The 22,273-nt window shown below is 38.4% G+C and overlaps 3 protein-coding genes across 13 annotated transcripts in view; 1 reads left to right on the top strand and 2 right to left on the bottom strand.

The window, feature by feature from the left end:
- Positions 1–752: 752 nt before the first annotated feature.
- LOC143215778 (uncharacterized) lies at positions 753–18,370 on the bottom strand. 2 transcript variants are annotated; one of them, XM_076438215.1, is made up of 4 exons: positions 18,246–18,370; positions 17,978–18,109; positions 16,331–16,772; positions 753–15,828 (listed from the first exon to the last, which is right to left on the bottom strand). In XM_076438215.1, the coding sequence occupies exons 2-4, from the start codon at positions 18,007–18,009 to the stop codon at positions 14,206–14,208; spliced, it is 2,097 nt and encodes a 698-aa protein (XP_076294330.1). In that variant the 5' UTR covers positions 18,010–18,109; positions 18,246–18,370; the 3' UTR covers positions 753–14,205. The 2 variants fall into 2 exon arrangements, with proteins under 2 accessions (XP_076294330.1, XP_076294329.1); XM_076438214.1 differs by having other exon boundaries at positions 16,331–16,778.
- A 531-nt stretch (positions 18,371–18,901) lies between these two features.
- On the top strand, positions 18,902–20,937 carry LOC143215781 (uncharacterized). The gene is made up of 2 exons (XM_076438218.1): positions 18,902–19,743; positions 19,970–20,937. Exons 1-2 carry the CDS (start codon positions 19,213–19,215, stop codon positions 20,120–20,122), a joined length of 684 nt encoding a protein of 227 aa, XP_076294333.1. The 5' UTR covers positions 18,902–19,212; the 3' UTR covers positions 20,123–20,937.
- The window catches only part of LOC143215775 (spondin-1), a 49,952-nt gene continuing 47,735 nt past the window's right edge, over positions 20,057–22,273 (bottom strand). For all 10 annotated transcript variants that reach the window (XM_076438208.1, XM_076438203.1, XM_076438202.1 and 7 more), the window contains one exon: positions 20,057–21,865. In XM_076438208.1, coding sequence (XP_076294323.1) covers positions 21,690–21,865 — 176 coding nt within the window. In that variant the 3' untranslated portion in view covers positions 20,057–21,689. The remainder of the gene's footprint in view (positions 21,866–22,273) is intronic.

The following is a 22,273-nucleotide window of genomic DNA, read 5'->3' on the forward strand; positions in this document are numbered from 1 at the left end:
GAACACATAACCGAAGTAAGGGATAAAGATCGTAACGGTGGATTTTCTCGATTTTACATTCAGGCCATTTGCTTTGTTCTGTACTGCATTCTTTATAATACTGCTTTCTTTTGGTTGGAATACTCTGCAGTCTGAAGATGCCTCTACTTGACTTTGCGATAAATTTTTTAAAAATTCTTCGTTTTTCAATAAGAATTCCAATCGTATGCAGTTCTGCTGGTATGCGTACACAAGTGTAAATGTACATAACTTTAGTACTACTACTATAATATATACTTATATTTTACTGTTCAAGTTTTTTAATATTTAAATAAATATGAGAAAAATAAATGTAAATATAAAATTTGTCTTATATATATATTTATAAGGACCTATGCTTTATTTACCTCTGTGATACAATAACAATATAGATTTTGGAGTAATATTCGTTCAATTCATGAAATTATAATGTAGTCTTGTTAAACATAGATCGTTTTTTATGGCATATAACGTTTCAAATTTTACCGCGCTTTTCATAGTTTTCAATTTCCCGCGAGGTATTCAAAGATGGAAAATAAGTATAACGGATACTAACGAGAAAATAGAAAGTAAATATGTCTAAATATATAGGTGCCCTAAATGGTAGCTATTCGTGTTTCAAAAAATTGTATTTGCATCAATAGATATAACTAACATCACGCTTAACCGTACAATCACATAATTTTTAGCAGAAATGAAAATTAATACTGGGTAATAATCGAAATGCAAACAGATTACTATTGCAATATTTATTTTCTTACATTCTACCATAATACTGTGTAACATACAAGAAATGCACTTTAATGAAACCTACAGAAGAGAATTTGAATGTAAATTGTTACTTAATATTGATTACGCCATTCTTTTCTTTTTATTTATTTAAATCGTTCGACTTTGTACGCTGAGTTATATTAAATAATTTGTGTATGCTCTTTTTCTTTTCCTATCGAGAAAAATCATAGTTGTATTTAAAATAGAGAAGCAATCCATAAAAATAATTAATTCTAACACATACATATCTTTAACAAATGTCACTTGTTTTCTATCACTCATTGAGGATTGCGGTAAAGTATATACGTATTGAGAATACACGTGCTACAATTTTATAATGTTTCTCTTTCGAAAGTCGTGTCATGGTTAAAGGGAAAAGATAAGAAACAAGCCACTGTCTTGTTGCCTCTCTTTGGTCGTAAAACGTACTAGTTTTGCAGTAAAACGGCTTATACGATCAAGTAAAATCTCCATTCACGTTATTTCATTTGTTCAAGAAGAATGTGAAATACAGGAAAAAGAAAACCTCTATGAAATTCACGCGCAACCTTGATTCCAGTTGCACGAATGTAATACTGATCTTCTGCATGTGCGAAACATCCCTCTGCGACAAGCATGTTTACGACAAGGGTAAACATTGATGCGTGACAGCAGAGGATTCTTTTTTTCTACAGATTAGCATTTCTCCGTTAAAGTGTTACGCGTGCAGTAACACTTACAAAAGTCGATCGATATTGCTGCACTGTAAAAAGATACTCACTTCGATACGACATCCTCGGACGTATCAACGGCCGTAATTAACTCTGACTCGATTATTCGACACATTTGCCGCGAAATTCATCGTGACGGATATCCTCTACAATATTTTTATTCATCCTCTCTTAAAATTAGTCAGTAAATTATCGAATGTAAGGCAGCAGTGAATCTGTTGATAACGCGCTAGAAGATATTCGCATTTCCCGAAAATTCTTTAGAATCGCTGATGGATCGCGCGTAAAAGAGAGCCAAGTGAAGCTGAAGATTACAAAGGCGAAACAGTTTCTTTCACGGAAACTGTTGTTCAAGAAGCAACAAGGAAAAAAGAGCTTCGAATCATGGAGCAAAATTGAGATTGTCAGAGTGGCTTCGCTGCTACATATACCGACTACTGAATCAGGTGCTAAGCTCGAGTTAACATGTTTGAAAATACAGAAAATGTTGGAGAGCAACTATTACGATTTTCCTTGGCTGCGAATAACAAATTTTCAACACTCGTAACTCGAGCATGCTACTGATATGTTCAGAAAAGCTTCGATTGGTTTCAGATGCGATTAATGTTGATTCGCCCATCGGCCCACCAATGGCTCGAACAGGAATTCCAATTGAGATGCTCGATCGAGGCACTCTAATAGAGAAGGTTTCATCTAATGCGCACGAAAAGAAATCCATTCTGGGACTGTCTGCTTTTTCGATACAACGCAAATGCGTAACGCCTCGTTGCATAATCATTTGGAAGATCTTTGAGGACTGGCATTTCGAATAACTTGACGAGAAATATCTGAACATGAGGAAATGAAACTGCTCACTTATTTAAAAAGGCGAAGTCAAGTTTCGCCATCTGCTATTGGTTCGTGCCTATGAAGCATCGGGGACTTCCGTGACGAAACAGCGGAAGACATCGCACCACTTTTCGGTCATTGCATGGCCAAATATGAGCGTGGTGATTTTCGAGAGACCCGTGGCAACAACCGTTGACAATACACGTGTGTCTATCCTCGAGGATAGCAGCTCGAGTCGTAGAAGAGGATCTCAAATATACTATTCATGTAGCAGACAATCGGGTCTGAGATTTTTCCGATGATTTATGACCGGATACTACTGCTACCGGATCGAGGGTCTGGCGTGGGTGGTGGATTATACTGAGAGAAGAGAAGTTGCAGTACTTGATGCGCTACGCCAAATACGTTACAGAAATTCCATTCAAATCACGGAGGACTCGTGGCCCAGGAGTACCAGTTTGTATAGACAGAGACCCCACTTGGGCAACAAGTGGTGACCGCCAGAGATGAAGAAGTTTCCTCTACTGATATGCTAGCCGTATCTTTATCTCCAATTTGAGAAATGTCATGGCGAGTCTTGGTAACCAGACGACTTATCTCACAGAACTCGATTCCTGGCTCCATATTCAACGAGGATGATGTTTCGGTCGATAACACTATGCCTGCTAGCTATGACCACCGGAGCCTTGAGCAGGATGTGCATATCTCCAATGCAATCAAAGGAATCTATTCTAAACGATACCCAACCTGCCACTAGCTCTGCCAGCGATGAAACTGCGACTACAAGAGAAACGCGAAATTGAGAAAAATGTTACGTCAGTCTAGCTGCCGTCTGTCTTACCGAGACATAACGTCTGTCCACCACGAGTTCGATCCGACCATCTCGATCCTCGTGAAGAATTGGAAATGCATTTTTTTCCGCCGAAAATATTCTATAATTTACGTCTCCTAAAATCATATTTCCTTCCTTCAAAATAATGCGTGTGTGTCTATATACGTTGCTTCGAATGTTGCGGGTATTCGCAATCAGTGGTGAAACGCCGTAGACGTATCCATTCGCAACAACCGAAGTACTGATCTAGAAGGCACAGGGCCGACCGTACTTTGAGAATTGTTTATTAAAATCGTGCCTGCCTCCACACAGATGAATACTGAATCTTAAAAAAGATACCCTGAAACAAAAATGAAACAGAAGTTTCGTGGATTGTTCGACGAGGCTATCGCCGAGTTCGAGAAAGAACTTACAAATATTGGTCCATCGTTGGAAACGTATAGCGTCCCGTTCACGGTATCAACTCGAGGCGTCGCGTCCTGCGTAGTTGAGCGATTTCGAACTGCTTAGAAGTTGCGTAGGATTGGCGCATTGTAGACAGACATGGAAAGTTCTCCTTGCCTCGGTCTCAGTCACCGATCCTACCACTCCTGTGCTCAGGAATGGCAAAAGTTCCTCTGAATCAAGTTAGGCAGAAGCTGCATCCCGAGGGGTCAGAGGTCCCGGTCGTCATCTCCACTGTTGGTCTCTAGAAACCTCAGTAGGAGTGGACTGGTGACAGCAAACGTTTCAGAGCCGTGATCACGTTCTTGTTCTAAGTAGTGACCGACCCCCGGTGACCAGCGACGAGCGGGGTTGTCGTGAGCTTCGTGCGATTGTTCTGTCAAGGTTCAGAGGTGGAACCCGGTCAACTAGGCCGTTCCCTCGCTATCTTCCAAAAATTGGAATGAAGTTGAAGATGCACATTGCTGACGCTGGACTCGGCGAAAATCAAGATCAGCCTACTGGAGGCCGAAATAGAGTCGGGGAAAAGAATCCTTCGACAGAGAATATTGCGAATGGAGTATTGAGAGTACGCTCGAGTCGGCAGTGGTCCGAGATGAAGATGCTAGCTCTCAAAGCAGTAGTTTGTCTGAAGCTGCCGAGTCTGAATTACACTCTCGGGTAATTCGGGGTGTGAAATGTCGAGGTTGCCCTCGCGAACTAACATCAAGCAGGTGACATTTACTGAAGATATATAGCTGCAGCGAGAGCGAAGAGAATTTTGGTCAACGTTACTGGCTTGCCCGACGACCGTCTGTCTAAAGGTCCTTGTAGACTATACCGACACGGCGGCTACCTGCACCGCGCCGCTGTGTATTACAATGGGAATGCGGCGGGTCGTCGGTACGGCCTAGTATCCGCATCCCCATTGAAATACAGAGGAGAGACCCAAAACGGCCTAGCGGTCCGTTGCAGGTAGCCGCCGTGTCGGTATAGTCTGCAAAGACCTTAATCTGGCCAACCTCGTCAGACCGCGGCCTTTCCAGTGGTTGGGACGTAAGGACAATTCGTTTAAAATCGACATCTACAGCGCAGTTCGGTTGTCCGTCTGCTTCTTATACACTACTGTCGATGATAGCCGACCACACCACGAGCAGAGATCAATATTCCACCTGACAGCTGTTCGAAAAAAGTAACCGCATTATTTGGGAGCCTGGCCAGTCTCGGCAGTTGTATCAAGTCCTGCGAGACACCAAGGAGATTGTCAATTGATTCGCGGTGCACATTGGCTTTGCAGAAAAGTGGTTCTACATAATCATGGAATACGCGAGAACCAATCCTGCTTACACTGTTGGACAAATTGCCTGGAAACAGCCGGACTTGCATCTATCCCATGGCTTGGCAGTTACCACCTTCTAGTACATAGTCGAGGGCATTGGTATGGGGTACTATGAACTGTAAGGTGTGAAGGGGCTTAACTAGGTTAACATATTACAGGATACTTGCATTATAATGAATTAACTTGTGACTGATAACGCCGAAGGTAATCACTTAAGGTGCCCACAGAGGTAAAATATCCTTTGAGAAATGTTTAACTACAATTAGATTTTTCCTTCATAGATGACAGAAGAGTTTACGAAGGTCAATATAGAAACAGAGTATGACTTATTCGATAAGTAACAACAGAAATAAACTATACCTGTACGTAAAGATCTGGTAAAGAAAGTCTTATAAAGAGGTGGTCAAGTTAAAGCAAAGATAATGGAGGTATTGTTGGAAAGAGGCAGAATACTTGCCCAGAATCCGATAAATTATATATATTATTAAGTCCTGGATGCTGTGAAGCAGTAACAGACGAATTCAATTTTGGAGAGAGGAAGCAACCAGCCTTTGTGAACCGCTTTGGGACTTTTCTATGTCCGGAATCATGGTGATGGGAGGCTTCCCATCAGAACAGAATATCCTGAGGATTCTTCCGACGAGCGTGCAACAATTTGGGCGGCTAGACAGATCGGTAAAAGAAGCGTACAAGATTATTTTAAATTGGTCAAGACTCTCGGGATAATTCAACAAAGACTTGGCAAAACTTTTCATGGAAGAATTTCGTACAATGATTAAATCATTAAAAACTATACGACTCACGGAGAAATATTTCGATCGCTTCGTAGATCCCATAAATGATCGATGACTGTGCCTATAGCCACAATACCTGCCGCTTGTACAAGAATCCAAGACAATCCACGTTGCACCAGAGGACAGGGTGGGACTTGGCCAATACAGCGGCGGTTTTGCACGAAGGATATATAGACACACACGTTATATGTATATGCGTATATAAATAATTGATAAACGTATCCTTCGCAGCAGAATTGACATCAAATCTATGTTCTTCAAGAACTCTTCTATATATTCGTATTCGAGAAGAATGAAATATTGCGGCATCTTTTCTGCTGCAGTTTCACAGAATTTTCGAACGTTCGTTAAAATTGATCCGAGGACGACCAAGGAGCGGTTCCTTTTTGTTATTAGTTTTCTTTAAATCTAAGAGTGTTGCAATCTTGTATACATATCTTGGACATTGGCCGAGCTCTTTCATATTGTAAGGCGTGATAATTCAATGAAGCCGTAAACATGCTACAAAATATGTATACATATTTTGTAATTTACACCATATTCCAGACATCAGCGGCTTGATTCTCTATAGATTTTCGCCTTCGCGTCGCCTGAAATCATGCACAGTGAATCGTTATGCTCGCATATCCCTTTCCCCACATAATTTAGCATACACTAGAATTATTATAGCGTCTTTCGAACTACCCTTTTTTCTGCCTTTATTCTTCTTCTTCTTCTTCTCTTCTTGATGCGCGCGCGAATCGGAACAGATGCGTCAACTATTCCAACAAACAGGAAGTCTACCGTGCTGCACTGCGTTACCCCTCAAAAAACAACGATCGTATAATTCCTATACTTTGTTAACAATCGTTCGCGTCAACTTCCGCCTTCGTGTTGTTCACAAAATCCACGTGAAGTTCGTTTTCATACAGATCTGCTCGTACAACCTGTGACTCGAAAAATACGCTTGGATATACTTTCGCTATAAATACAATGTACGCTCAAACAAACAAAGAAACAAACAAACGGATTCGTATGCTCCGCCTACGTAAAAAGCAACCGTGAGAAAATGCGGATGTTCGTAACAAACGCTATACCGAACGCGGCATATATCTTTTTCTTCTGATGCTTGTATCTCTGACCCTCGAGCTATCAATCATGACGTAGCAGGTCGGCTGCTGTACTCCTTCAGCGGGAGGATCAAAGACACGCATAAAACAAAGCGTCTTTCGCGACAATTACAAAAACAAGTTAAACGACGCTACGAAAATGATTCAGTAATTACATGGAACAGGAGCGCACAGAGAACTGATAAACATTGCAGTATCCATCCGCTTGAACGTGACGTTGAAATCATTAAATAAACTTTTACACAGTGCGTGATTATTCATATATCTATACAGGGTGTTCGAGTTTCTTCCTTTTTTCTTCGTGCAAAACTTTACCAGCATGTTCTGCAAATAGAAACAAGAGAAAAATAGTTTTATCGTATGCCAGTATTTACTCGAATGCTTACACGTTGACGACAGACGATCGAAGTTTCATTTTGATTTGATAGAGACATTCTTGACGAGTCTAGAAACTTCAATGTCTGGTTTGTACTCGTAACAGTAAACGATAGTTTTAATTATAAGTTGAACCGACAATCTATTCTTACAAAGCAGCACACTTCGGATTTTAGTCATAAATTGTTGATAAAAAATGTTTGGAAACCCATGAAAGGTGGAACATATTTCTCTCTCACTTTCGTCTACAGAATATGCTGACGAAGTTTGATCAGAGAAAACTAGGACTCCCTGTACACATTGTGTTTCTACCTTCTTAAACCATCAACATCGGAACGAAATAAATAAGGTCCGTTATGCGAATGATCTTAACAGATCGAAGACCACAGTCGAAGATACTGTTCTTCTTCCGAATAGCCCAGGCTTATGTATGTACCATCGTCGTGTGGCGCATCAGATAAAATTATAAACTACTTCTGTTACGAACTGTGTCTCGAATATGCGCACAGTCTCGCGGAAAAGTCTGCACGGTGAATTTCGTTTATCGCACAGTGTGTGTGTGTGCAGCGTCGTGCTCGACACACGTTCTTATGTACACTATAACAAGTCTGCGTTTCGCATAAGAGAGAATGAAATTTTTATTACAAAAAAAAAATAAAATAAAATAAACATAGAAAACAAAAGGAAAACAGAATAAGAAACAATAATTCTGAAAGTAAATAGACGATATAGACATCTTCACGCTTATTCGGAAAAGTTGAGACGAGAAAAGAAAAAAAATGGTACAATGTTGCGAGCGTATCGTTTATAGATTTAATTCTCTTAAAGTTTAATTCTCGACGCCTTTAAAGTCTCTTCCTCGCTGTGACTCGAAATTTTCTCTGCCTCGAAGATTTAAAATACAAGGTGTGCTCGCGAAACGCATGTCGTTTACAATGCTCGCATATTTAACACACAGACGGAAATGTGCATTGCTCGACCGTCATATATCGAAAGAAAACGCTCAAAGACAATTCTCTAGTTTAACATTTCTTAGTTAAGTGTAGTACGGAAGATAGCAAGGTACTCGCTTGAGCGATCGCTTCTTTTGTTCCTTGGTTTTCTTTTCTTTAATTCTCCGAGCGGGGGGATACATTTAAATATCATATTCGAATTACGCATCGAGGTAAAAGCTCTTCAACATATCTGCAAAATTTAAGCTGCAACCCATTCACGTTACAAAGAAGAATGCAATATAGGAACTACCATGAAACGGATTTTCTTTATTTCTTATTTTTTTTTCTCTTATTGTTGCTGCAGTGTGTTCTTTCCCACGAACGATTTTATAACGACAAATCGAAAGCGGCGAACGTGGCAAGCAATCGTAAATGAAAAGTGTTGCGAGAACGCTCCCAATCGAGTTTACCGACTCCTTTTCGAGTCGGACGCGAAACGAAGAAACAAACGATAAACAAAAGAAAGTATATAATGAAGAAGAAAAAGAAGAAGAAACGGGGACCCGTGTGTAACTATTCTCGTCACGATGCACCAGGCTACTAGCTCGCTCGCTCTCTTTCTCTTACTCTTACTCTCAGTAAAATGCACAATACGAACACGCACCCGTTATCGAACTATAACATAATAGTACCGACCCGTACGGCACTACTTCACGTAAAACATATTGTTATAATTAATAATATACAAATAGTCTATTCTGTAGTCTACAGTATACGAACGTATCTGCGGCTGCTAAACTTGTGTATAAGTTGGCGAGATTCAGTCTTCACATATAAAGGAGGATAGAACACGTTTTTTTTTTTAACATTACAATATGCACATTTACGTTTATAATAATAAAAATGTTTATGTACGCGATATCACAGCGTTCAGCATTATTAAAAAGGTACTCGTGTTCCCGAAACTATTTAGTCGGTCGGCGACTCTTTAGCTCATGATAAAGACGAATATGTATTAGTCGGGGCTACCTAAGGCGCGGTAGAAAAACTGTGCCAATTTCATGGGACCTTTTCTCCTTTCGTGTGTTCGTTCTAATTTTCCTTTAGACTCTCTCTCTCTCTCTTTCTTTCCCTCTCTATCCCGGTGTGTCTTCTATTCTCTTTCGTCGAGGAAAACAACGGTCACGACGCGAGTTAAATACAAAAAGACGACTTCGTTTTGAACCGAAAAATCAGCCGTTACCGATTTTCTTTTTCTTGGACAGTGCTTGATACAAGCGTGAAAAATCTCCACGAGAACGAGAACGGTTCCGGTTTGTCTCGAACCTTTCTTTTCACGGATAGAAGACGCGTTTCACGGATGTCTCTTTTTGTTTTTTGTTTTTAAAACAACTACGTAACTCCCTTCTGTTTCTCTCTCTCTCTCTCTCGGTTCAACTTTTTACAGCAACCGCTGGAAAAAAAACCAATAGCAAACGAAGTATATGCACAGATGTGGAAATGAGAAGAATGAAGCACGGCGTTTAGTCGAATATGCTTTGCGAATAAATAATATATATGTATATATATATATATATATATATATATAAAAAAGAAGAAGAAGAAAGAAACGAAGAGCGCGCATGGTAACGAGAGAAATCGGTGTCGTGCGCGAGCATCGAAAGAGAATCGTTCGTTTTACTTTTTCGTTCGAAGAACTACAATTGTACATACGCGTCCCTTGTGCTTTCCTTCTCCCGCTGATAATCCTACATATTCGTTGGCTGAAACTGACAGAGTTCGTCGTCTCTCGACCACGTTTGAACGTCCTCGATTCGCAACGATACTACACAGGGGGGGGGGGGCAAGATCCGTTTTTCTTTTTTCTTTCTGGCGGGATCGTTTATCTGTTCCACGAAAACGCAACGCAACGAAAAAAAATAGTAGCTGATAATAATATGTAATACAAACTAAAATTGTCGACTAGTAGGATAGAAGTGATCTTCGAAGAGATATACGACTCGACTTCTCGCGAGTATGCTATATGTATATCGTATGCTTCCGCCGCACGAAGGATAATCGATGCAGGAAAACACGATCGAGCCCCGACACGTGCTTTTTCTCTATCTAGTACGGTTCAGAATGGACCCGGTAGTTCGTAAACGATTCTTGTGAATAAAAAAAAGAAATGGAAAAGAAAACGAAGAAAAATTCAACGAAGGGAATACTTGCGCGGTTTTTGTTTTTTGCTATATAAACATTTCGCAAAACGAAAAAAAGAGAAAAACACCTATATCCCAGCGATAAATATGTAAATACAAGACGAAGCTAGATAATACGTCTATAACGAATGGACAAAAACGTACAAAAAAAACAAACGAAGAGAGAAAACGGATTCTCACGCGGTTTACGAAAACAGAGTAGAAGAAGAGAATAGTATTATCCTGTTTCGAATTTTTATACTCTCGTATGGAGTGAACACGCCTCATAAACTATATAAACGATAAGCTAAGACCTTCCGCGCGAATACTTAATAAAGAAGTGCTCTCAACAGGAAATAATACACAAACACGTCTCGTATCCTTCGGATTCCTTCATCCTCCCTTTGTCTTTTTGAATCCTGGCGCGATACACGAAATTTCGCAGAGCAAACGCACAACTAAAGGAATACTGGTCTTTTGCTTTCGACAACTCTTTTTTTTGTACTCCTCTCTCTCTCTCCCTCCCTCTCTAAAGTAGACAATGAGCTCTCGCAGTACACGTCATTAGGATCACATGATCTGTATACCATGTATAAAACTGATAAGATACGTTCCTTATTTTAATCATGATGCACAATAGGTAGATCTATAAATATGCTACACCTTACATATCACAGAGCTACGCGTACACCCACTATCAATTTTTTTTCGTTTGTTCAAAATGCGCAATGTACTTTGGGAAACATTTGCCCTACCAGGAACTCAACTGTGCAATGCTGTCTATTATGTGTGTGTTCTATATTGAAAACAACAAACAAACAAAACACGAACGAAAGATGTGAAATGTAAACCCCTAGGTTCGAAGGGTCACGGTTCGAAATATTTCTCAAAAACCACCTGAATGCAACTCTGTAGTTTATTGTCAGCATTTATTCGATTTCTTAACCGCTAATTAACAACAAGGAAAAAGAGGGGGTGGGGTGGGGGGGGCGAATGCTGGTTGAACAAACCTGAACGTTCGATACGGATACGGAATACGAACAGAAGAATCGTGTTCTACTATTATTGTTGCAGTGCATGCACGCAATTGAGAGAAAACCACGTATATATTATAGTTATCGGGATGGGTTTGCCTTTGTTCAGCAAAATGAAGATGGTAGAACAATCAAGCGACACTCGAGGGTAAATGATCAGTTTGTGTACCAGAGAATAGCCTTCTGTTCGACTGCAGCGGGGGCAGCTTCCAAGAAGAAACGAATCTCGTAAACCGGATGATTTAATAGAGGGCGTACGCAATGTATGAGTATTCAAGAGTTCCCCCGATACTCGTAGCATACGCTTCCTATTATTTATATCACTATTCACCTCTCCGACGATGCAACGCGGTGTGCAGTCAGATTTCTTTAAACACAGTAGGAGAGCGTGAAGCATCCGCAACGTCCAAAGAGCAAAGACAAGAGCATATAATATCGCAAACGCTCGAACAACCTTTCGCGACTTTTTATTAGTGTGTTCCGTTTTTTTAAGTGTTTTTACCCCGTTTTTGAAGTCCGAAAGATATAATTATAAAGAGACCTACAACACCGCACGTGAACCTAGAAACGAATTCGATATTATCAGTTCCTCGGGTGGGATTCTCGTCGAGCGAAATCTCCGTGTTTTCTTTCTTTCTTTCTTTTCGTTGGAAAAAGTATGCGACCGAAAACCGGTTGATAAACAGTTTCATATGCACACGTACTGCTTCGCAACATCTTCTACTGTGCGTAATTAAGTAACGAACTGTGTGAGAGACCGTTTCACGAAAGCGTTACATGTAATTATCACAATAATTTGTCGTTCGCAAACGAGTCCTTGCTCGAGTGTATTCGAGTCTTGCATTCTTCTCTGTTTCAGCTCATTCTACTATTCATTTATTCGAGTAGTGACGTGTACAGAGTAATCTGGAGGCCCGCAAAAAATTACTATGCGCTGTCAACGAACGGATCAGTTCATTTATATACGCCTGACACTCGCGGCGGCGACGGCGGCACTTAAAAAAGAATTCGTTCCCATTTATCGTTATTTCATCTCGCGTGAAATTTGCCTCGGGAGACGCGTTATTTATTTCCGCATACACACATATACATATACATACATATACATATATGAAGATATATATATATACATATACATACATATATGATCGTGAACAACGCTCGCGATGCTTTCTTCGTTTAATTAATTCATCTTTCTCTAAACCCGTTTTTCTTTTTATACACACACACATCTTTAGTATGTTCACACAGCGCATTGAACGTTTTCAATGGAGAGAAATTGTGTCCCGGTTAAGTCTGAATCGTTCCCTAAAAAAATAGCAAAAATTTCGACGAGAGCGCGAACTAAAAAACAGGTACAACTAAATTCATTCGATCGCGGTCAGCCTGCGCGTACGCCTCTACACATTGATACGGGGGCGGCGCATAGGCAAGACCACTCAGTGGCCAATTGCATAAACATCAAACAACAATGTTTCTCATTATTATTATTAGTATTTTTTTTCATCGTATAATCATTCGTTGGTTTAACAACAAATTACTTTCGATATATATTATAAAAATAAGGTATCAAACTTTGCGCCGAGGTACACAGCCATTGTGACTACATGCTTAATTTAAGTTGTCCCCTGAAGCCCAAGTTTTCCTTTTTTCCCTTTCTCTATCGTCTCTCTCTCTCTCTTTCTTTCTTTCTCTCTCTATCTTTATCTTTCCCCGTGATCGGTTCACGTTCTCGAACCGATTCCAAAAAGGACCGAGCCAGGATGGTCACGAAATACTCGCTTTGTTTTTTTTTGTACGCTATATAATTATGCTGGATATCCTTCATCAACGTGCTCTAATGTTACTTTTCTCTGTCTCTTTCTCTCTTTCTTTCCCGTCTCTTCGCGATTAATGAGATTACTTTCACCCTCTCTATATCAGAGACACCACGCACTCTACACACCGTCGAATCGGGTGTTGATCGGTGTATCTCGTTTATAGAACAGAGAACACGATTGATATCGTCGTGCGCTTTGTAAAACGGGTGTACGGCTTAATTTTTATGCAAAAGGCCTTACATTTTGAAGAGCATTGCCTGTACATACATGTAGGATTTTAGGATGAAGAGGCAACCGGGCAGCTGGAACAAACATCTTCCCCGAGAGCTTCTTGCTGCCCGGTTTGCTATTCGTCCTAACCTGCTACACACACATATTTTATATATATGCAAAATATAAATAAATTATCAAATACGAGAACGTTAACCCACCCCCCTTCTATATGTTTCGTGCATTTCAGGAAAGCATTAAATGTCGTTTACATAGTTATCGCAAGAAGATTAATTACGTTTTTTTTCTCAGAGATATGACCATATTATTTATAACCTACATATCTGGTCATAGCCTACATCCAGTAATGATTATATCAATGTGTACCATTCCTAAACAACTACTACTACTTCAAAAAATTCAACTGGAATGTGCCTGTCGGAGAGATTTGCAATGTACACAATCTGTTCTTTATTTTTCCTTCTTCTTCTTTCGAAGCAAATGATATGATATTACTTGTTTTACCCGGGGGTACATTGAGTACTCTTTTGATTTTTGACACAGTATGCTGTCAGTATGCTTGCTCGGACAACCAAAATCATGTTGGTCTCTCTCTCTATGTGTGTGTATGTGTCTGTTTGTGTGTTGATCAATTCGATTCGGCGACATTCCAGAAAATGATAAATAATAAAGAAAAGAAGAAACATTACGTTATGCATATATTCGAAGGGGACCCAACCTACACAAACCGTAAACATTAATGGGCCCAATGTAGACAGAAAAAATTGATCTCCTGCACTCTTACCGATTTTATACCGTGAAAAGCGTCACTGCTGCACTGGTGTGGGCGGGTAAGGGTAACTGTACGGCGGCACAGCTTGAAACTGGCCGTAGCCCATCGATTGGTAAGCACAAGCTCCGGTGTTTGGCGGTGGCCGGTTCGTTTGGAAGAATTTGTTGTTCACCAAACTTTGCATACCGGAATCGGTGTGCCCGTTAGACGGCATCATGAACGGTGGCGGCATCGAGTAGACGTTCTGTCCTCCGGTTTGGTTGCCGTTGTACGTGCTCTGCCTGTTGTGATAACGATTGCCTTGGAAAGTGCCGGTTCTGCCATGGTATCTCGGTATAGTGGCGTTCTGGTATCCGGTTTGATAGTTGCTGGTGCTTGTTGGACAACTGTTGGCGTAGGCGTTCGGCTGTCTCTGGTGTTGCTGTTGTTGCTGGTAGGTAGGCTGGAAATTGTTCTGACGATTGTTCTGGTACGCGTTCTGGTGTCGAACAACGGTCCTCTCTTGATTGTTAATGCTGTTATGGCTCAGCTGACTGGCTTGACACTGCTGATTCTGCCAGCTGTTCGCTGTCGGGCTGCTGTTGTTTCTCGGGCTGACTGAGTTATTGTCTTTACTGGAGCGGGAGTGACTCCAACGCTGGCGGCCTTTCCCGTATTGGTTCTTCATCGAGCTAGCTAGAACAACCAATTGCGGGTTGATCACCTGGCCAGCTTCCTCGAGAACAGAAATCAGTTCTTTCGCCTGTCTCGCGTTGTTGGGCGTGAAGTATGCGTACGCTGTGCCTGCACTTTGACAACGTCCGGTTCTCCCAATTCGATGGATATAATCCTCGGAACTGTTCGGATAATCGAAATTTATCACGTACTTGACGTCCTCCACGTCCAAGCCGCGAGCAGCCACGTCGGTCGCGACAAGAATCATCGTCTTCCCGTTTCTGAACTCGGACAGAACGTAATCTCTCTCAGGTTGCGATTTGTCCCCGTGAATCGATATGGCCGGCCAACCTTCTCGCTTGATGGCTTTCGTGATGTCGTCTACCTTCTTTTTAGTCTCGACGAATATGATCATTTTACTTCCTCGGTCCTTGCCGATCTCCCTGAGCAGGCCCGAGAGCTTCATCTCCTTCTCGTGCTCGTAACAAATCTCCACGATCTGGCGAATGTTGTGATTGGCGGCCAACGTCAAAGATCCAATGTTGATCTGAATGTAGTCCGAGAGAAAATCTTCCGCCAGAGCCTGTACTTCCTTCGGCCATGTTGCAGACCACATCAGCACCTGCCTGTCGGGTCTTATCTGCTCGATGATCTTCCGGATCTGTGGTTCGAATCCCATGTCTAACATCCTATCCGCTTCGTCCAGAACTAGGTATGTGCATCTGCGAAGATTTGTCGTTCCCTTCTCCAGGAAGTCGATCAGTCTGCCAGGAGTTGCTATGCAGATTTCAACGCCTCGCTCCAAGTCACGAGCCTGCGGTCCCTTTGGAGAACCGCCGAAAATGCATGTGTTGCGAATGCACGACGAGGAACCGAAATCCCTAGCAACTGTCTGAATCTGCTGAGCCAACTCTCTCGTTGGAGCCAGAATCAGAACGATTGGACCGTCCCCACGGTTTAACCGTGGCTGATTGTTAATGTGCACTGTTGCTGGCAATATATACTACAAACACACAGAAATGCTCGGTTAGTATCACATTCGTCTATTCAAAAGTAGCCTGAAAGACGTTTTTACAAGTATGTTGATATATCAGATTTGTTAACACGTTGACTGTCGTTACGATTGAAACTTTTACAAAACTTCTATGACACTTGGTACAATAGAAATGATCAGAAAGCCTATTAACACATTACCGATCGATGATTATTGCATAATTTTGAAAATCCATGGTACATGGCTAAACAGTTTTTAATGGAACCTTCAATAGCAACAGCAATGTTCATTGTGCACTAACAAGTAACCCTCAATAACGTCATCTAATAGTTTCATTTAATATTGCAATATAAAAGAAAATTTCTATGCTTTCTTTTGGTACAGTATAATTATTGGAAATCCTATTAACAGGCTTCCAGTTGGTAAAGTGTTAACACTACAATACTGAGCAATGGCATATCTTTAGCCTCTCAAAAATCAAATGGTAAATAAGCAATAGCGAGATACATACTGCTAGAGTTTTTCCAGATCCTGTTTGAGCGATTCCAACCAAATCGCGTCCACTAAGTGCAATCGGCCAGCCTTGCGCTTGGATTGCTGTTGGCTCAGCAAAACCCTGCTTCCTGATTTCTTCCATTACATAATCTGGGAAGTTACTTTCTTCGAATGCTTGGATCGGAGAGGGTGTGTTGTTTCCTTTGACAGTAATTTCTTTGCCAATGTGATACTTTGCAATGTCGTCCGTTGTCCTCTTCAAAACATTGATATGTGGAATATACAAATTCTTTTGGATCGTAGGCAATTTAGATAAATCCCAGTTAGGTTTCTTCAGCAGATCTCCCGGTGTCTTCCTTTGAGCTTGTTTTTTGGCAGCCCTGTCTTTCTGTGCTTGTTGCTGGCTGTTCCAGTACGTACCGCCACCTCCATTGCGGTTACTAGAGTCTCGATTACCTCTGGGCCTAAAATGTATCATTTTCACAATGGGCCAATATGGTTTTAAGGTCAATATTGTACCATGATTGGACCATTCAACAATTCAAGATATTAGTAGGTATCGTTTAATACGTCTTATTACTTGAATACTTATTATAACGATTGCTTGTTACAACTTTTAGACAATGTATCTGCATAAATTTTTAATTCAATTTATGATAATGTAAGATCAGTTAAAAAGAAGAATATACAACGATATTTAGAAAAATGATGCAGTTAGATGCACATTTTAGATAGATGCACTTGATTATATTGAGAAAGAAAATCAAAGTATAATTTTCAAGTTGTCATGGTCTGTATAATCAATAATGGTTGCGGTCATCAAAGGGTCAATTAATATAAAACTTACTGATTTAATTCATGATATTAATTAAAAATAACATTAATTTTTTTACAGGTATTTTATTAAGTATATAAATTCGTTTTAATTATTTTGACATGAATAAATACAATAATTATAAATAATAATTTGCATTGTGTACATTTATAAGCAAGAAAAATATATAATGGCGAATAAAAGTATTCACACGGGAACAACTGTTTTCAAAGGTGGACCAAACAATTTGAGTTTCGAGAAAGAAATTATTTAAAAATCGCTGTTGGTGAAAGTTGCGAATAAAAAAAGTAGGGGTCACGATTCTGAACATTTTCACCCGAACCCATGAAGATTTAAACGTGTCTTTTAAATCCAAGTTACATACATATATGTATGACTAAAAAAAAATTTGAATCGTTTGGTCTAATCTAAAAGTCATCCATTTTTAAAGGCTGTGTGAATATTTTGTCCACCACTGTATAAACATTTACACGATATGTAATCACTTTTTACATTTCAACTGCGTGCTTGTCAGCAATTTATAGGGCAACTAAAGTCGCCATTTTTATTTTCTAAGGTGCTAATTTCACACCTCCTCCAATTATCCATAAATGTACTTTCAGGTTGACACAAAGATATCTCATCGTATCTTCCATTACCAGATTTCGTTAACATTTTTAAACTTGGTTCGAATGTTTTGTTAGATAATTGAATACGATCGGTGAACAAGAGTGTTCGAGAACAAAATGGTGGAGAACACGACGTTGCAAAAAACCCGTTTATTCGGTGTCATGATTTAATAGTGTAAGTCAATTTGAAATATGGAAAAAATCGCAGTGTACTACATACCTACTGTGATTGGAATAACTATTGTTATACATCTGGACGAGCGTTTAGGTAAACCTGTTTCCTGACACACTACCCGTTCCTTAAGGACAATCTTCGATTTTTCAGAAACTATGTTAGCTGTATCAGTTACACCTGCGTATAAGAAAAAACACTTCAGAAATCTTTCATTTCGATTATCAAGAATGGTGTGTCTGTTTAGTAATGAGTTTGTACGGAATGACAAAGGACTTTACAATCTCTGGAATAGAAAATACTTCTAGCAACTTACCCTGCAAGACCCGGCGAGCAGAGCTGTAATGGCTGACAGGCACTGGGAAGACGGAAACGGCCGACTAGGCAATGTTTCCGCTTCTAAATATATACGTAAACTCACACATGCACAGGAACGCTCCTGATTCGTCTGTTTCTCTGCAATAACGTGATCGAAACAGATTATCCAATCGCAGCACAGCCTGACGGATCAATGAATTTTACGCTGTCATATATACATCGAACTTGAAGGCGAATGCGCATTAAACGAAAGTACTAGAGTAGAAATTTGAAAGAAATTTCGAGAAATGACCAAATCTCGTTCGAAATCTTTCGAAATTTCGTTCAAATCGATTTCATCTAGCAATTGTTATCAATAATATGCCAACAAAAGTACTAGTAATTTAATTGTTTTTACTATTATAACGTAGCCAAACTATATAATCCATTGTATGCATGTAATTGCATGTAATAAATTGTATTTCTGATTTCTATACATGCAACTACACTATAGTACAAATTTATTTCTTAATATCAATTGATATCAATTTATGTTTGTAATTGGAATTGAAATTATTCGTTTTGAAAGCATACTTGTTCCGTAAATCTTTTGTGGTCTATTTCCATGTAGCTGTTAGTTATAACGTTATAACTTATTGATTTTGTTGGTTGCGAAAGGATAACAAATTAGGGTATCGCTATAATCAGTAAATAGATAGGTACATCTTAAAATATTGAAATAAAAGGATTTTTGTCAATACAATAATTTTATGTATTGTTTGCTTATTGGCTTATTGTTCGAAAAGTGCTGAGGGTAAAGCCAAACACGTATCACGTTTTCATGAATGATAGAACTTCTATAAGTTCTATATATCATTTTATCATTAGAAGTCGATGGTATACATAACCTTTATATGTGGCACATCAAATTTCAAATTATTACACAAACGAATTGCAAAATACTGAATGTGTGAGACATTGTTGCAATGATACGATCTTCAGAAATTAATAGATTTACGTGTTACACTTATAATTTACTTACATCGAGAACATCAAGTAAAGGTTATCAAAATGTATGTTCTCTAAAATCTGAAATAAAATGTTTCAGTACAGTGTTAGACGCAAATACAGAGACAGAAGAAAACAAGAAGAGGAAAAAGACTGTACGGGTACCTAACATTAAGCTTATTCATCCTGATAAATCTATGACTATTAGCTTATTGGAAGAAGCTCAGAAAATTGCTAAACGCCAGAATCTGCATTTAGTAAAACAAACATATACTGATAGAGATAACAGAGATGTCTACGAGCTTTGCGATAGTACAGAATTCTTTGAAAACCGAAGTAAAGAGGATACCACGGAGAAGGTTGTTTACAAAAATACCAAGTTCTTTCCAATACAATCTAAGATTAAAGAACATGATTTAGCAATCAAGCTCAATAATATCAATAAGTTGCTACAGAAAAATCATAAGATCAAAATTGCAATCATGTTTCCTACTGAATATACTGAAAAGGTAACACAACCACTCAATTGTTAAAAGCTCCGTTTCTCTAAGGTTAATAGCTAGAACGGACTATCGATAGGTAATAAATTATGATAATCGATACAAAGTTTAGTATTATGAATTGTAAAAGCAATCGACAAACTTAATATTTTATGGAAAAAGAACTGTTAGAGATATCGATAAAAAATCAGCAATTTAAATTGAATTTTGGCAAGTATACGAATTGATTTTCCAGGAAGAGGTGATAAAAACTGTGAAGAAAAGAGTTCAGGGTGAGCTTAAAGAAGAGAGGAAAAAGGGTAGCTCTTTTATGCTTATATATCTACCTTTATTGAATAAGAGTAACAACGACTCTGACAAAAATATAGTTGACGTTGTACAACGTTGAATTGTAAATAGTAGCAAAGCATGTTGTAAATACGACAATATAATATAACGAATGTGATATGAACGAGTGTTGCCTAATTTAAATACTAAATCCAAAACAGACATCTGTAATGCATATCTAAAGATCATAGATTTTACTTTATTGAAGGGAAAATAGTATACAAATAACAATTTCCACTGTTATGATTCAGAATATTAAACAAAGAAATGCATAGCACTTATTTCATAAATTTCTAAAATTCACATTTCTGATAACGTGTAGATAAAATTTAAAAATTTTGAAAAATTTTAATTGCATTTCACAATCGTAATTAGTTTTGTAATTGTCAATATATATGTATCAGAAAAGGATAGAGCTGTAAACTTCAATGTATATTACATTTCATAGAGTATTATTATTGTCAAATAGGAGTGAAGAGAGTATTGTAATATTTGTTTTCTTAACAATAAATAAACTAATCTTACTATCTATCGATATGTTAGCTATATGTATAATAATAGAGTAGTAATTATTGTTGACAAATGTTTCCTCGAGAATATGATAAACTTTGTCTAACTGAATTTCTGTAAATCTTAGAGCAGTATGATTACAATAGATCCTAATTGAAACATTTGGTCTGAAATTGAGATCTATATCTTCTTAAACCTTATAATATAAATGCCACAAATATATATTTTATAATACTTATATGTATATAGATAAATACAGATTACCTATTACAAGTGGCTTGTTTTGGTCGTTAAAATATTCCAGAAACTGCATTACTAAATACATGTATCTTTTCACGTGAAATATATATATATATATTTTTTGTATATATATTATACCTTCCTTAACAAAGAATCATTCTTTCTAAGGATCTTGATAAATTATATTTCTTTTATAAGCAGTAATTTGATATTGATTCTGTTGTAATTAAGTGGAATGCAGGCCATTTCGATTAAAGAGAAAAGAATAACGAAAGTAAAACATCAATTACATTTTCAATGATTTTAGAATGGAAAGGACAGTGGTATCTAATTAACATTACCTAATTCAAGATCAAAAATCACTGTATGAAATGTGAAATGATTTTGCTGTGCGTTATATTAATTGGTCTAAACCTTTGTTATAAATATGTCTGATTAATGACGATTCTATAAATAAAAGGAGTATTTTATTTCTCTAATTATCTAATGATAAACCATTATCTCAGAATTCGTTTATACCGACGTGATTTTAAAGTATAGTTAGACAGAGAATAAAATTGTTCAATTCGTCAAGTGCCGTCAGATGTACATAGTAAAAAAAACATTAGATGCGTGTCAATTTCTTTAAAAAATTCTCTACTGATTGTCACATAGAAAACTGTTGTGTCCCACGGAAGGGCGCGACAAAATCTAGAAATATTTCTATTTTAAATATTTCTATGTTGATAGAGCAATTGGAATTTCGTTCGATGACACATGATAAATCGCACTTGATTTATTGGTGGTCGGTATGGTTTAAATAAAATCGAAGATTCGCTCGATTTTCATGGTACAAATGAAATAGAAAATGGACGTGTAAAATAAGCAGACAATTGTTGTTATGGACACTCCACTCTGCGACATCTTTTGTACTCTGCCAAGGCCGGACATAATTTCCCTCTGGGACCACGGGGTTTAATTTTCACCGATCTCGTCCTGTACTGCGATGATTCTCCGCAGGTGGCTGTACAACGCGACCAGGATGACCATTGTGTCATTTTGCAGTCAACTGAGACTAATTCAACATATTACAGCTTAATTATTCATTAAAATTCACGCCTAATTATATTTGAAACTGTCTAAAATCTTAACACATTACCGACCGGTGATTATTGCATAATTTTGAAAAATCTATGGTACATGGCAAAATACTTTTTAATGGAACCTTCAATAGCAACAGCAATTTTCATTGTGAACTAATTAACAAGACACCCTTAATAACGTCACCAGAAACTTTCATTGAAGATTGCAATGAAAAGAATATTTCTATGTTTTCTTTTGGTACAGCACAATTATTGAAAATCCTATTAATAGGCTTCCAGTAGGTGAAGTGTTAACATAGTTATAAAAACTTATAAAATATAATTTTATTCGACCTCTTATGAAACAGTAAAAATCATTTAACGACTATTTGTCTAGTAAA

Source organism: Lasioglossum baleicum, chromosome 14 (genome assembly GCF_051020765.1).
Source record: "Lasioglossum baleicum chromosome 14, iyLasBale1, whole genome shotgun sequence".
NCBI classification, from domain to species: Eukaryota; Metazoa; Arthropoda; class Insecta; order Hymenoptera; family Halictidae; genus Lasioglossum; species Lasioglossum baleicum.